Consider the following 15,675-nt stretch of genomic DNA (forward strand, 5'->3'; position numbering starts at 1 on the left):
CCGATTGACTAAAAAGAAAAACGTCTCCCCAAACCTGGCAAAAATCGTCTGTGTTTATAGACTGATTGGCCTGAAAATTACTGTGCATGTACTGTACCTGAACCATCTGTTTCAAGAATCTCTCAGAATTTCGATGGAGACCTATGAAATGCTTTTATAGCCCCAAAAGTGTAAAAAGACGGACGAGTAACCATCAAGGGGCAGACACAAAACCACTAGACACAAAAGCAACCATCCACATACAAGCACTTGTTTTATTCACCTCTGAACTCATTTTCACTATCAGCCAAGGTAGATCCCACCTGACTCTCTTGTCTGTGACCTCTGTGATTCGTTAGTTTCATAAGAGTAAAAATCAGATCAAATAAATGTACTAACCTTAGGATATTACTTCATATGCTTGTAAATATTATCTCTTGTATTACGTTGTGTTCAGATAGGTTAGGTTGATTTGATAGGAAAATAATTGGGTCGCACATCCGCGAAAAAAAAGGCATACTTTGTCATCATAGAATACGTTTTTTCGCTATAACTCGGACAAGATTTTCAGGTTTTGTGGCTTATTTCACGTAGCTATGGCTCTACATATTTTCCTTTGCACTTCTTCATGACTATCATCCTACTGTATAACTAGTGTTAATCTCATGCTACATCTCAGCGTTCAAGATAGACAGATGCCAGTTTTAGGCCAAGTTAAAGTTAGAGGAGTATATGTTTAATTTTTTTTCAGGGTGGTGGGTGATGCACTGCCATTTGGTGTACCATTCTGAGTTGGGCATGGTGGGTGTACTGCACGTGGGCCAGCCAAGTGACGTGCCTCCCGTACCGCAAGGCTTCCCCACCTGCGGGAACTATTTACCTGACCTCTAGACACACACACACACACACACACACACACACACACACACACACACACACACACACACACAAATTACACTGATGAAAAACACACAGAACATCACACTCATACCCACATGAAACTGATAAACGAACTGTAATCACTGGACTGCCCATGCAAGAAGCCATAATTAGGTAGCTTACTATGCTCATTAAGGCCTTCTATCAATAGTCCTGGAGGTCATTTGATATATAAATAGAAGGGGCACTACATTTTATGACTGTAGAGGTGATCTGTCCCCATCCTGTGCCAAACACATGGGTATAGGTGTGGAAGGCCCTTTACGTAGACAAGAGGTAACCCTAACAAGAATAAAGAAATATGCTATGAACATCTGTGTAGGTTTTATGTATGCATTTATGTTGATTAAGACATGTAGCATCAGCCTGAAAGTTGAAGTTCCAGAATACAAGGTTTTTTAAAAGCATGGCATCACTAACACACATATCATTACCACTCGACCAAACTGCAATTTTCATGCCAGAGTAAGTGTCGATGTGTATTTTTAAGGAAGGTGAGTCAACGCGAAGGAACTGTGTCGATTCATTCCACGGAACATAAACTTTGTACACCTGCCATTTTTCCTGAAGCACAAGGTAAATAAGAATGATGCGTGATTATTTATTGCTTTGTCCTTCGTGTCCATAATTCCATTGTTTGTTATGATGATCTGAGGAACAAGGTAAATGATATCAGTGCGTGATTTAATTGTTACTGTTCTCTCTGCTCTTTTATTTCGTCTTTACATTTAGTCCTTTTGGCTCTGGAAAAGGACTAGATAGTTTGTTCCCTGAGGTCCCACATCTCCCTTTTGCGTTACTACAAAATAAATATATAAAAAAAAGTGCTGCTTTTTAAAAAATTCCCGATACAGGCGATTTACTGATAAGATAAAATAGCTTCGCCACTTCTTATCAATGACGTACCTTTTATTTTTGTTTTTGCTGCCTCCAAGAGATGTTATTCAGAGAGAGAGAGAGAGAGAGAGAGAGAGGAGTTGGATACATCTTTCAACTCTCTTTGAACAACAGATGAATAAAACTTTTTGGAAAATGGATAATGGTAGAATGAAAAAATGAAATATACATCACTGGAATGAAGGTGTTAATTTCTCAATGCTAGGCTATGTGAGAATGAGTAGCCCTGTGATAACGTAGGTCATATATCCTTGTTTCTTTATTACAGGTAAAGGAATTAATAAAGATAACTGTAAACCCTTTGACTCGAATCTCACTCATCTGTATCCGCACATGGAACGTGTCAGTAAGCTGCATACAGTCGACTATGTTAGTTCACTGCATCTCTCTCTCTCTCTCTCTCTCTCTCTCTCTCTCTCTCTCTCTCTCTCACACACACACACACACATACACATGCATAAGAAGCAAGTAATCACCTAAAATCCTAATCCTTACAAAATAAAGGAAAAAATGATAAAATAAGGAATATCAAAATGAAATGTGTCAATATTTTATAAACTCACGATAATACACCAAACAGGTATACATTATGAAATAAAGGAAAATCAGGTGCCCTTTCTCCTCAAATTTGCATTATAAAGAAATACATTGAAATAAGTGAGTAATCAGGGGTACAGTATCTCTTATTTAGAATACTCTTGAGGCTCGAGTGACAGACTGGGGACATTGAGTTTGTGTGTGTGTGTGTGTGTGTGTGTGTGTGTGTGTGTGTGTGTGTGTGTGTGTGTGTGTGTGTGTGTGTGTGTGTAAAGAACTGACGACTTCTTAAAAACTATGTGAATTTAATCTCACTTATGTTACTGAGGGACGATTTTTTTAAGAGCGGGAGAAACCCATTTGTAATGAGGGGATTACAGGCAGTTTCCAGTACCCTCTTCACAACCTGCTGTCTCTCCCCGAACTGAATGAAATCGTCTGAAGGAAGTGAAATATTAAATACGTCCTTGTAATGGAGAAGATAAGTATTGGCACAGCATGGCCAAGTGGAGAGACATTACATGCAATATACAGTATATCAGTAAGAGAGTAGTGGTGTGGGTGCATGGAAAAGACTGACTAGAAACTTAATGGTTTGTGGGAAGATGCTTTAGTTTACAGATGGACAGATAGATAACTAGACAATCGACTTATATATATTGACGGGCAGAGATAGATAGATACACACACACACACACACACACACACACACACACACACACACACACACACACACACATTCATAAACTCGCATCGACACAGCCCCCCTCACGCCAACATAACACATAAAATGATATACGGTACCATATATACATCATCATCATCATCATCATCATCATCCATGCCGTTTCCTCACCTTTGAATGGAGGAAATCATGTAAAAAAATTATTGTAGGCCGTTTAATGAGCGGTCAGGTCAGGTGCGGGTAAGGGGATGGGTCTATTATGATGTGGCAGGGGTAAACCAGCTCTGCTGTCGGGCCCTACTGCGGATGTCACTGATTGCATTTCGCAGTTGACCCTTGTGCGGTGTGATGCGGTGAGGATCTGTTCCTTATCCACTTTGGGGCTAAGATGCGAATGAATGGTTTGAATGGATGAGTAATGGGAAGTGTGTCGTCCTGTCTCGGCTACATCCCTTTCCTTGGGGGAAGTAGCCTATGGTCCGTCTATTTTATGAAGAGCATTTGGGCGTTGTCCCTCTTGGGAATTTCCTAGGCCGCCTCTCTGCCAAACGTGTACACCTCTTGTCTCATGTCAGCTATTTACTACTTCTAAATGAAGTTTATTTACAGTATATATATGTGTAATTCTTTAATAAGGCTATATAGTGTTATAAATGCCAATTTTTTTCTTTTAATAACAATTACTTTTTATAAATACCACAACACTTGGCAGAGTTACTTTCCAACGTTGCCACGCTTGTTAGAGTAGAGTGACCGTGTTAATCCAGGTCATTTCCACTCTGGCCGCCACCTGAGATGGATGCTCTTACTCCTGCTACTCGTTCTCGTGTGCTCCACAGTAGAGAAAAAGAACTTATTTACAACGTAAATAAGTATTCTGTAGAAGAGAAGGCACACAGAGGACCTCAAAGGTGGTGTGGAAAATAAATCGAAATTATAAACCACAAATAAACCTCACACTTTAAGGAGAAAATCACAGTCATAATAAAAAATAATGTTAGAGACAGACAGAAACAGAGATCAGGGGGAAAGGTCATGGAGAAAGGGAATGAATAAGAGCGCAACAAGACAGACAGACAGTCAGTCTGGAGGCTTTTCCTCAAATTATAAAAATTCATAGAAGTGTATAGACTTTTTATAGATATAAATCTATAAAAAGTGCAATTTCTATATGCAGAGAGAGATAGAGAGAGAGAGGTGTGCTGGTAGGGAGAGTTGTCATTAGCGCCTTTTCCCTAATCCGATTAAGTTGCCCAGTACAAAGTATGGCAACACTGTGGGACGGGGACTCCCCAAGAGGGACAATGCCCAAACGCTCTTCGTAAGATAGACGGACCATAGGTATATAGATATAGATAGATAGTTTAATGAGCAAGTGATGTGTTGAACTCCAGTCCCAACCACTCAACTGCTTTACAAGACTCGCCCACACTGCTGCTGGAAGATGTTCACTTGTGCTTCCCTCTATCAGGAGAAAAATATTGGCCCGCCCCTGGCCAGAATTTTACTGCTGTCTGTGTGCTACCTTGGCATTACTCAGTAGATCTACGGGAGTCCCACATACCTTTAGGAACACGTTATTACTTGGAATTGGCTATTACTTAGTTTAATTGTTATGGTGTTTAGCAATCGGAATATTATGTTAATGAGGTTCATTATATCCACTGACACTATGAATAACACTACTTATTGTTGGTTTTTATACCTAAGTTGAAAGGGCAATGAAAATATTTAAGACACAAAAAGTTTTTATTTCCTTTCATGATCTGCCAAACAATACAAAACAGAAATAATGAAAAAAGTAATCGTTGTTATATGATTATACTGCTGCAAAGCATAATCCATACATAAAATACGTCCAGTTATCATCGCAGAAAGTAAACACTACAGGACGATGAAGTCTTATTGTTATTTAGCCAACTACTGTTGATTGGTCAGATGTCCTCAGTTGCTGTTGCCATGTACAGAGCTTTTATACGTTATGTACCCCTCTATGCCTGTAAGAAACGAAGGAAACATAGTAGGGAAGAATATGTTAGCCCTGAGGCACACAGCCCTCCTACCTACCTTCTGGGAACACAACCGCTTCGTTATGTAATAGTTACTTGTATTACATCCTTTAAGTATAGTTTCTTTGGAGCAAAATAATGCAGGAATTCATTCAAATAAATCGTACAAATAATTATGTAACATTTTCATAGCTTCAGAGTTTTAAATAGAGGCGTTACACGACCAGGCAAAGGCATATTCAGGTTGGCGAACCCTCCAACAATACAGTGCCTCAGTCTATTGTCATTAGTAGACGATAAACACAATACCAGCACCATCTCTTGATCTGCGTGTGCATACGTGTGTTACCTACTGTTAGGATCCCAGTTAGTGTGATAACAATTTATTTTTGAGGCGTCCTATCTTCCTTGTAGGGTCTTTGGTCACTGTGGGACTGACCCCCTGGCCTCCCCACCTTTCCCACCTAAACACCGCCACTACTACCACATCCGTAAAAGCAATGCCACCATACTCAACACTACCAGCCAGACTATTTACACATATTTGGTGGAATACTAACATGAGAGTATTATGTTAGAAATATAAACAAGAAAAATAATATAGCATAAAACCTGTGTGCATATCTAAAATTATACTGTATATTTATCATCTTTTTCACATACTTTTAACCTATATTTTGTCGCAGCAGCCGTTCACAGTCCCGAACCCCCAGATTGATAAGAAACAGAGAAGATTCCACATAGCGCATCATACCTGACTGAGTTCCCAGCTTTCTTAGTTAATGTTTTCCATTCACAAATGTGGCAGGACAAAAGTGGCCACAGAATAGGACGTAAATCGACCAGACACTTTCCAGAAATGTTAAGACTATTCACTGGCATATCCTAACCGGAGACAAAAACTTGCTTGAAAAAGTCATTGGCAAGGATGTTTATGGGTGTGTTTACAGGTCTTTCACTATTAATATGTTGTAGCATAACACTATGAAGATGCATGCATATATAGCCACATTAGCTCACTGACTTTCATCTTCAGCTAGGTAAAAACAAGGAAAACAAATCTGGAAGTGGACCTCCTGTATCTGAATCATGATATATAAAATGAATACAATATCTGGAATTCCTGACCACTCTTCCTTCAACAATAAAGATGCTTCAGTATGTAGCCACGGTGTAATGCGTGCCACTTCTGTAGTACAATATATTCTTCACGGCAGCAATAAACACAAAATACCTATACTCTTTTTGCTTTAATTTGGGTCAGATTTTCGTCCAATTGCATCGTATTTCACGTACCTCAGTGGAAGGGGAAAAAAGACTTAAGGCTACATCCTTTCCATAACACTTCTTCGTGACTAGCATCACGCTCTAGTATTAATATATTACTACAGCTCAGAATTCAAGATGGGGAGATGTCAATTTTAGGCCAGGTTAGAGTAAAATGGGTATAGTTACGCTCACCAACACAGTTATAAATACAAAGTAAAAGATGAGCGTGAGTGTGTAGATGGCGTGATTAGTTGGTGACCTCGACGTAGCTCCATTTATCTCTCTTTCTCAGCTGACGTGGTGGTCGAAGTGTCATGTCAGAGCTACCCTGGTTGTGTTGGGCAGCAGCAGGCAACACAAGCCACCCCCTGTTGACAGTTATAATAGCAACTATCAAAATAAATGAATAAACTGGAATGGCATTCAGTAGAGCACATACCTCCGCCAAGGCCGAACATGCAGTTCCTTTTAATTCAGTCAAGTCTAATCCAATATCAAACAGATAAAAAGCTGATGTCAGCACCCAGGCCAGCAGTTTTTCCATTGTCACTATTGTAAGATACAGCTATTGTGAAATGCAGCTATTGCAAAATGTGTCTATCACAGCTACTGCGATATGCAGCTGTTGCGCAATACAACAATGGCGTAATCTTCACCTTTGTTATTAGGTACAGCTCTGCAAGTTTGTAGCCCTATTGTTACTGTGCGGCAGCTGGAAAAAGACTACCCCTTTATAAAAACATATTTAAATCCGCTAGATCCGGAAATTTATGTGGATCCACGCCAAACTGTACACATTCGTAGATATCAACATCTTAAATATACCTGATTTTTTCATCAAGATCCATGAAACATTCACTGAAATATTTACGAAGATTATCCATCATATAATGTTCTTTTCAAAGGTAACAAATCAGATTACCGTTTTATGTTATCCAGTGAAATAACACACACACACATACACACACATTATTTTAATTTATATATATATATATATATATATATATATATATATATATATATATATATATATATATATATATATATATATATATATATATATATATAAAGCATGAATGTAAGCCTCAAGGTTAAGGATAAGGTTGAGTAGACCGGATTATTCTTCACGCAGGAGCTGGATGTTATTGCCCTCCTTGGCACAGTGAATGAAGTCCTACGAGTACATGATGTCATCTGGTTCATGGTTCCACTCCTCTGTGAAAGATGAAGGAATCGCACATTGGACAGAGTGAGGTGACTCATACAGCTTCTACAGGGAGGCAGTAACGCCGGAGGGAGTTAATGACTGTCTCTGATGATTGGTCAGTAAAGGGCAGTTTGATGAGCATGGTATGATCAAGTGAGACAGTGAAAATGAGGTGGTGCGACGAGTGGATGTGGCTGAGATGACCTTACGAGAGTGGGCATGAGACGATGTGGCGAGTGTGAGACAAACCATGTCTGCCGGTGTAAAATAGCTCTTATAACTAAAATCGCCATTCTTATCGAGTGGTCAGCTGTAATTCCTCTCACTGATGGTGCAGGTCCATTACCATCCAAGGCTTATTTACGCCCTTCTCTAGTGACTTCACTGGGTCTGCTCCTGCTGTCTCTCTTGTCTCTACGTTCATCCGAAACACAAGAAACATGTTTTCATAGTTGTTTTATAACAAAAAGGTAAGATTAATTTCTCATGGATAATGTGCATGGGCATAAAAATTATAGACCATATGCTGATTTGTGATTTTTTTTTTTTTTTTTTAAGCGTTGAAGTTATTGACAGTGTTACAGAGTCTCATTTTAACGGACCCTGGAAATTTCATATAAGCTCTTCTCTAACGATTTACCGTGCACATTACATCTCAACATCCTCTTGTATACAATTGATGTTGATTATGTTTTTGTAAGAGGGATATGAATAAAATGTAATAAAATGTTAAACTGTAGTATGCAAGTCATATCACAAAGTAAGAGATGCTACGTAGCCTTCCATGCCACCTGGAATACGGACGGTAAATGATAGCGTTGCCACTGACCTACGAGGAGGGAGGCCACCAGGAACATAGGTATGGCGCAGTACTGGTCCACCAGGTAACCAAACGTAGTAGTGCCAGATATGGATCCTATACCGCTGACCAGGGTCGTTATCGCCTTTCCTGTTGTCCTGGAAAAGAAAAAAAGATAGTGGAATCCAGTTGCCATTATCTACTATTGTTTTTATACATAGAGTATACACATGGTAAGCATTATTTAACGTATATCATGTCTGGTGTGCTAATTGTATAAGTTAACGAAATCTGGAATCCGTAAGTATATGGAATATGAACTGTTAGAAGCATGACCCAAGAAACACTGAAATTTTGGATGGCATTTTGGATGGCAGGGATACACTGGGTTATTATAGATAGATAGATAGATAGACAGATATAGATATAGATAGATAGATAGGTATAGATATAGATATATAATATGTGTGTGTGTGTGTGTGTGTGTGTGTGTGTCCAAGCCACTATTGCCCCGTCTGATCAGTGGTGGCCTCACACTTCATTCCCCGTGTCTGTGGGTTCAGTCCCTGCAATTCTGCTTTACGAGTATACACCTGGCAAATGAACAAAATTCTGGCAGTGCGATAAAATACCATTAGTCCATGCCGACTCGTCAGAATGATTAGAAAACAGCCCCATTTTTTCCCTGATGTTCTATAATTTTTTTAGTGTACGTGACTCTGACTAGTAAACATAATATTATCATCCAAAAAGTTATATAGCATAAAATCATGACAAATATGGAAGTGCGATAGCTATATACCCGTTCCACAGTCACCTGAGACTGCATTGTTTACATGTATCATAAGATAAAAAAAGATGACAAGCATTTATGTAGTGTCTTGTCAAAATCCTCTGTAATAACGTTGTTTCATTTCAGCGGGGTTCTGTCCTGTCATCGTGATCCCTTTACTCAGCAATGACCTGAGCTGCACATCTACAGTACCTCTGTTCACATATGCGTTAGTGACTCCATCCATCACATTTCCAGCTGAATGTCTTCTCAGTGTTAATCAGTTGTTGCGTCAGAAATAAAAGGATGAGGCTTGTCACGACTGGTTTTGGACTTGAACAATATTTCTGATTTCTGTTTTTAGTTAATAAAACCCATACCTGCTGTCGGTAGGGAAGAGTTCAGCTCCAAGAACGTGTAGGGCACTGAAGCCTAAGGCAGACAAGGCACCAAACACACAGTTCACTATCAGGTTGTCCACTGTAGTCTTTACAAAGTAGATGGTACATGCTGCCACTCCTGATGTCACCATACTCAACACTGTAAGCAACATACACCAGTAATGTAGAACTGCACATTTTACGACGATAACATACAGATGTGGACTAAAATATTGATTCTGCTCAAAATATTTAGCAGTAACAGTAAGCAATGACTTTCGAAACTGAGTCAGGCCTGGTTCGACTTTCCAGACTATTCATAAACTCTGCAGCATATCTATCTATCTAATTATCTATCTATCTACTATCTACCTACCTATCTACAGTGTTTATCTATAACTGCATATACAGTATCTCTCTCTCTCTCTCTCTTTCTCTCTCTCTCTCTCTCTCTCTCTCTCTCTCTCTCTCTATCTATCTATCTATCTATCTATCTATCTATCTCTCTATATATATATATATATATATATATATATATATATATATATTCGTATATAAATGAAGGCACACTGTAAATTTTCTCCAGAATATGATCGTCATGTGTGAACAAGAATAAAATTATAAATACCTTTTTTTTTTTTTTTTTTTATACGCCTGACTCTGGGCGTAGGTTTCACAGCCCGTTACCAAGGCCCAGTAGTCCTACGTCCATCCACCTCCACATGTTACCATTTCGGCGCTAACACCAATCGTCTATATTGAATACATGCTAGGGCTGTCTCATACAGGACTGGTGTATTGGTATTAGCGGGGGTATTTTTAAGACATGTCGGTGGGTTACCTAGTAGGTCAGTAAAGTCTGCTTTAATGAAATTCAAATCCTTAATCTTTCCCCTGCCCCAGCGGGGATTCGAACCTTTCCAATAGGACTGCAGGCCAACTCTCTACTGATTCAGCCACCGCCTCCCCTTTATCCTGTTAGAGGTGCTAAATTGTTACACGAGGCACTAATTCCACTGAGGTCTAAGCCGTTCGCTACGAGATGGGGTTCCCTAATTAACACACTGCCAGAAGGATGAATTCTAATACTGTACGTTAAAGGACAAAATACAATGCTGGCTGCTAGTGCTGGAAGGAAAATACTGTATTTTTTACATAAACATTACCATAAACAGCCTAATGTATAAAATGTGTAAACATCAAGTTCCTGTTACCTTTTCGTGTATGATAACTAACTTAACTGGAATGTCATAATTCTAGATCTCTTACTGAGACATTATGAGACAAAGTTTATTTCTGACCGGCTTCACCCAAAGGCTTCTTTCTTCTTCTTCTTTTTTTTCTTCTTCTTCCTCTTCTTCTTTTATTATTATAATAATAATAATAATTATTATTATTATTATTATTATCATTATTATCATTATTATTATTATTTTGATTTTTATTATTATTATCATTAATATATAATTTGTTGTTATCATTATTCATTTTGTAGCTGTTGTTGTTGTTGCTGCTGCAGGTGTTATCCTTATTGCTGATGATGTTCTAACCCCAAGTTCACATGATCTATGAACCCAGTTTACTGTAGGCTTAAATAGCCCATCTGTAGTCCACCATCCTCCTTTCGTGGGATAGGAAAGTAGTTATGAGACATTAGTATCACCAAATCGTTGAGTCACTTGGTCATAACGGTGCCACCACGTGAAGGCATCCCTCTCCAGCAACTGTTGGTTTGGCAGCAACAGGAACAAGCCGGTGTATCATTAAATCGTGAGGACCGCGAAAACCTGAGGACGCGGGCACCAGGCACACCCCAAAAATTCTCTTCTCGGCTAATTTTCACCATTCATAAGTGTATTCATCGCCATAAAACCTACATCATCTTCTTTGTCGATGTTTTTTCCAGCTGATAAGCACGAAAAAAAGGGGGAGAAATCAAATACTAGCACCTTAAGAGTTAGGAGGTACACCGTAGAGAAAAACCTTTTCAAATTTAGAATATGTCTCTTGCTTTTTTCTTATTTTCTCTGCAACTACGCGTCATACAACAATGACATTGGTCTCATTAGAAAGCTGATAAAATTCTCTATCGATATATGTCCTAACATTATAGGGTCCTAGAAAACTTTCGAGCTGTGACGTTCGGAATTCATTTAATTGTGCGTGAGTATATATTTTCCTCACCTTAAGGTGCTAGTATTTGATTTCTCCCCCTTTTTTTCATGCTTATCAGCTGGAAATAACATCGACAAAGACGATGATGTAGGTTTTATGGCGATGAATACACTTATGAATGGTGAAAATTAGTCGAGAAGAGAATTTTTCGGGTGTGCTTGGTGCCCTCGTCCTCAGGTTTTCACGGTCCTCACGATTTAATGATACACCGGTAGCCGACGCTGGCCAACTCTAAGCGCGCCGTTGCTAGGCAACGAGGAGTTGCCTAGCAACCAAAACCTTGCGGACACACCTAAGTCATAGGCTGGTCATTGTGTCCAGGTTTGTCGAAATCGGTTAATTCTGAAGGGTAAAAGTACCTCCCACAAGTAAAAAGGAAAAAAGAAAGAAAAACGTGACTTACATTAAGGACAGAATGGTTAGGCCAATAAAGGTAACAGAACCTCACCTACAGGCATGAGGAGAAGTCTGTAAAGAATCCTGAGCCAACACTGTGTTCTGCCTTCCATATTTCTCACTTCTCCCGAAAGCGACACAAGAGAGTATTCTTCCTCATACTGTTTTGTTGTGTGATTGATATTAACAACACAGATAACATACAAAAGTATATTAACCAGCCACACCAAAAATAAATCGCTAGGGAAGAGGTGCTAGGGAGCTTCCCTATCCAGCGAGAATGCAGATCGAACTGGAACTAACCTAAGAAGAATTTCCTCCCTAATCTGTCCATGCAGCAGATAGTGATGAATTTGGAGGGTATGGAGGTGACTGCGATGATGAGAGTGTTGTAAAGGGTGGCGGTGTCAACAGAGGGTGTCCCAGTGTCACAGAGCGAGATTTCTGTTGCGTTTCCTTCGTAGTTTTGCAGATCGCACACGCTTACCTAGAGAGAGAGAGAGAGAGAGAGAAGAAAAAAAAGCATCAGGTTCAGTTCATGTATAAATAGGTACATTACATATAAATACATACAAATCTGTCATGTTTATTTCATCTACAAGTAGGCAAAAATAATCACAACACTCTGTTATAAATGTAACAGCTCGCACACGCCTACCAAACCAATATTAAAAACACATTATCTTTAATCTCCCAGTAATCACGTCACTAGTCAGAACTTTAATAAATAATCAGTTTCAAACACCTCCAAGAGTGGAAGCTGTTGTTAACTGGACACTGGAGGACTGGCTGGTACAATGAAGAGACTGAGGAAGGTAATATATTCAATCCGTCCTCTTTAAAATGGCACTGAGGTGTCAAAAATAATAAATGAATAATCAAAATTAATAAATAAGAGGACTCCTTAATCTGACGTCAATTTCTTATTGTTTCGATTGGGTGGGCAGGATACAGAGAAAGGATGATTAACATGTAAGAAGACAAAGTTAAACTTTGCTTGCTGCACCCACCTCCACCGTACCCACCACACCAAAAGGTATATTTAATATGTGGACACACCTTCCATAACAACGCCATATGCACACCACATGCACATACCTTAGATACACCACCCGTATCACCTATCTCTGAAAAACTCCCTTCCTCCACATAAGAGAGACCCTCGTAAAACTATAATGCTGAAACGTGACAAATTTCTTCCTTCAAAAAAAACACAGGGAGTGAGTGAGTGGCACAGGAACACAGACTGGCTCCGGCTGCATCTGCAGATCCAGCAGAAAAGTAAAGAGTATCAGCAGAGGGATGCTGCCCCAGGGGCAACACCATTTTTTTTTTTTACTAAGGAACATCAAATTTTGGAGCGACAGACCTCCACCTGGACCAAGTATTAGGTCAGATGGAACCCAAAGGTTGCACACCACAGCGTGTGTGATATGCTGGGGTCCCACGCATTGCCGGTATGCACATCCATTTTATTTTATTTTATTTTTTATTTTTACTCACAAAAGCGAAATTTTGCTTTGTGATATATTTCCACGCTCCAGGTTTTAGGCAGGGTGGGACTCTCCACCCTCTACTGGGGGTGTAGCCCCGAGGATACCAGTGACGGTATTCACAACCTTTGTTGTTGTTTTTATTTATTTATTTTTTTATTATTTTTTTTTTTTGAGGGAAACCGTAATACTTCAGAGGTAGCCGGACCATATTGTAGCCAGGGTGTGACCCTGGGGCAATCCCACTTCTGTAAATAATGACTTCTCTCTTCTTAGAATATCTCAGGGATTGATGTGGCCCAAACCACTGCTTTTCTGGCCAGTGCTACCCACAGAGGATTAGTTTTGTGCCATACCGTTACTTTGCTCTTGCCTCAGGAAGTGTTGGTCGATGATATTTCATCTTTCAATTCTCGTTTCCTCCATTCCTTCTTATAAGTTACTCAGATATAATTGATGTTATTTTGGAAGACATCATGGGGGTTAGAAAAATTCCCTCGTTACTTAGCCGGTAATCTCTTGGCACTTAAGAGAACAGTGCCTTACATGAAACAGCTTAAATCATCACTGACCATTGACGCGTCTACATTTATGTAAATGCTGCTTGATATGTAATTCTATCTCCTATCTTTAAATTACCTGGATTGCAGTAACCTTGCCTCAGGCATTTATTTTCCAAAAACTGTAATATGAGATTTGATGCTCAACAGATTTAGCCTTAGTCTGACAGAATAAAAATTTTGCTCCTTTCATAGATGGCACGAGACCTACATTATGTGCGTAAATGAAAACCTGTGGAACGGGATCCTAAATGAAATGACTGTGGATAACTTGTGTAGATATGTAAAGGAAGAATACAAGATATGAATCAGAAAATTAGTGGGAATTAGGAGAAAGAACCTAGCGCAGAGAGAGGATCAAGAAATTTCAATAAAAGTTTTACCTTAGCATCAGGATGTTCATTATTGTAGAGTTGTAGCCGATTGAAGAGCTCTGGGAACCACAGCCACAGACCAAAGTAGCTGCAACACAAAAACCAACTGCTATACGTTCCTTCCATAGTTACCATGTGTCTCTTTCTTACATGGCATGGAGATAAGGAACAATTAGACAGATATCATGATAAAAAAAATATATACTATCATCATAAACACACCACTGAATACGTAGCCCAGCCTCAGATACTGAAGTCTGGAAGGGGTATTAGTGTGGGATTGGTTGGTACAGGATTTTTCACTGCTCTCAGACCCCTAAATAACGCTGCTATGTGCGTTATTAATGAACGGATTAAAATGAAACTTCGCACATACAAACTTCAGTCTTTGTCACACATAGACAGCATTTGAGGAACTAGTACTTGAATTTAAAGAAACATATGCTCGGAACGAAAGGCTGTACTCTCATCAGCCCGGTGCTGAATGGGCATCAGCTTGTCAACTGTACTTGATCCAGTGATCATGTTGTACGTGAAAAATGACCAAGTATTATCAACTGTCCTTATTCAGCGCCATATTTTCTTCCTGCCTGTGAGGTCACCTTCACAGAAATGGGTTTAAAAATAAGCCTCGCACACTTTATTATGTAAAAGAATATTACTAAGGAGGACAGAGCCATCTTAGTGGATAAGTTGCACCGAAAAATCTCTAGTTTGCAACTCAGCATTCAGTCATGTTAAAAAGCTGAAGACGACCACTTTCACAGCTTGTAACTGTGGGTAAACTGTAATGAAGCAAAAGAAAGTAAGTTATAAGTTTCGCTGAAATCAGTCCATTAAATCGAAAGTGTTCATATTCTGGGACATCACAGTAGTCAAACCCCCTATATATATATATATTGTTACGTAGCCTATGATTTCATCATCCTTTGTATAATTCTAACGTACAATATGCTGCATGTTTGATCCCGATTCGCCTCGTGGCTTCCATAGTGACCAGGCTTGTGTGTTCTACCTCACTCCTCCCTTCTACCCCTTATAGTAGAGTAAGTCGTTCTTTCTGTTGTTCAGAGCAGGACTGTCAACTCTTCCTCCCCTGTGACTTCATTTCCGGGTCCTTCTTACAAGTTGTATCAAGCTCTGCTGGCCCTCTATATAATGAGCTCAGTCTCTGCATTATTGCCACTTAGATCTACTCCTTATT

At 39.4% G+C, this 15,675-nt stretch overlaps 2 protein-coding genes across 2 annotated transcripts in view; one reads left to right on the plus strand and one right to left on the minus strand.

Annotated features, from left to right (window-relative positions):
- Window positions 1-870, plus strand: part of LOC145407828 (multicopper oxidase 3-like) — a 39,392-nt gene extending 38,522 nt beyond the window's left edge. The window contains exon 14 of the mRNA XM_080278684.1: window positions 731-870. Within this exon, the coding sequence (XP_080134810.1) occupies window positions 731-870 (140 nt within the window). The remainder of the gene's footprint in view (window positions 1-730) is intronic.
- Window positions 871-6,562: 5,692 nt separating this feature from the next.
- LOC145407829 (synaptic vesicle glycoprotein 2C-like) overlaps window positions 6,563-15,675 on the minus strand; it is a 33,540-nt gene continuing 24,427 nt past the window's right edge. Inside the window, exons 9-13 of the mRNA XM_080278686.1 lie at window positions 14,481-14,559; window positions 12,348-12,531; window positions 9,474-9,633; window positions 8,352-8,479; window positions 6,563-6,705 (exon numbers count right to left, since the gene is read on the minus strand). Coding sequence (XP_080134812.1) covers window positions 6,563-6,705; window positions 8,352-8,479; window positions 9,474-9,633; window positions 12,348-12,531; window positions 14,481-14,559 — 694 coding nt within the window. The remainder of the gene's footprint in view (window positions 6,706-8,351; window positions 8,480-9,473; window positions 9,634-12,347; window positions 12,532-14,480; window positions 14,560-15,675) is intronic.

The sequence above is a fragment of the Coenobita brevimanus genome, chromosome 74 (genome assembly GCF_032717465.1).
Source record: "Coenobita brevimanus isolate Jiangsu-jjx chromosome 74, ASM3271746v2, whole genome shotgun sequence".
In the NCBI taxonomy this organism is placed as follows: domain Eukaryota; kingdom Metazoa; phylum Arthropoda; class Malacostraca; order Decapoda; family Coenobitidae; genus Coenobita; species Coenobita brevimanus.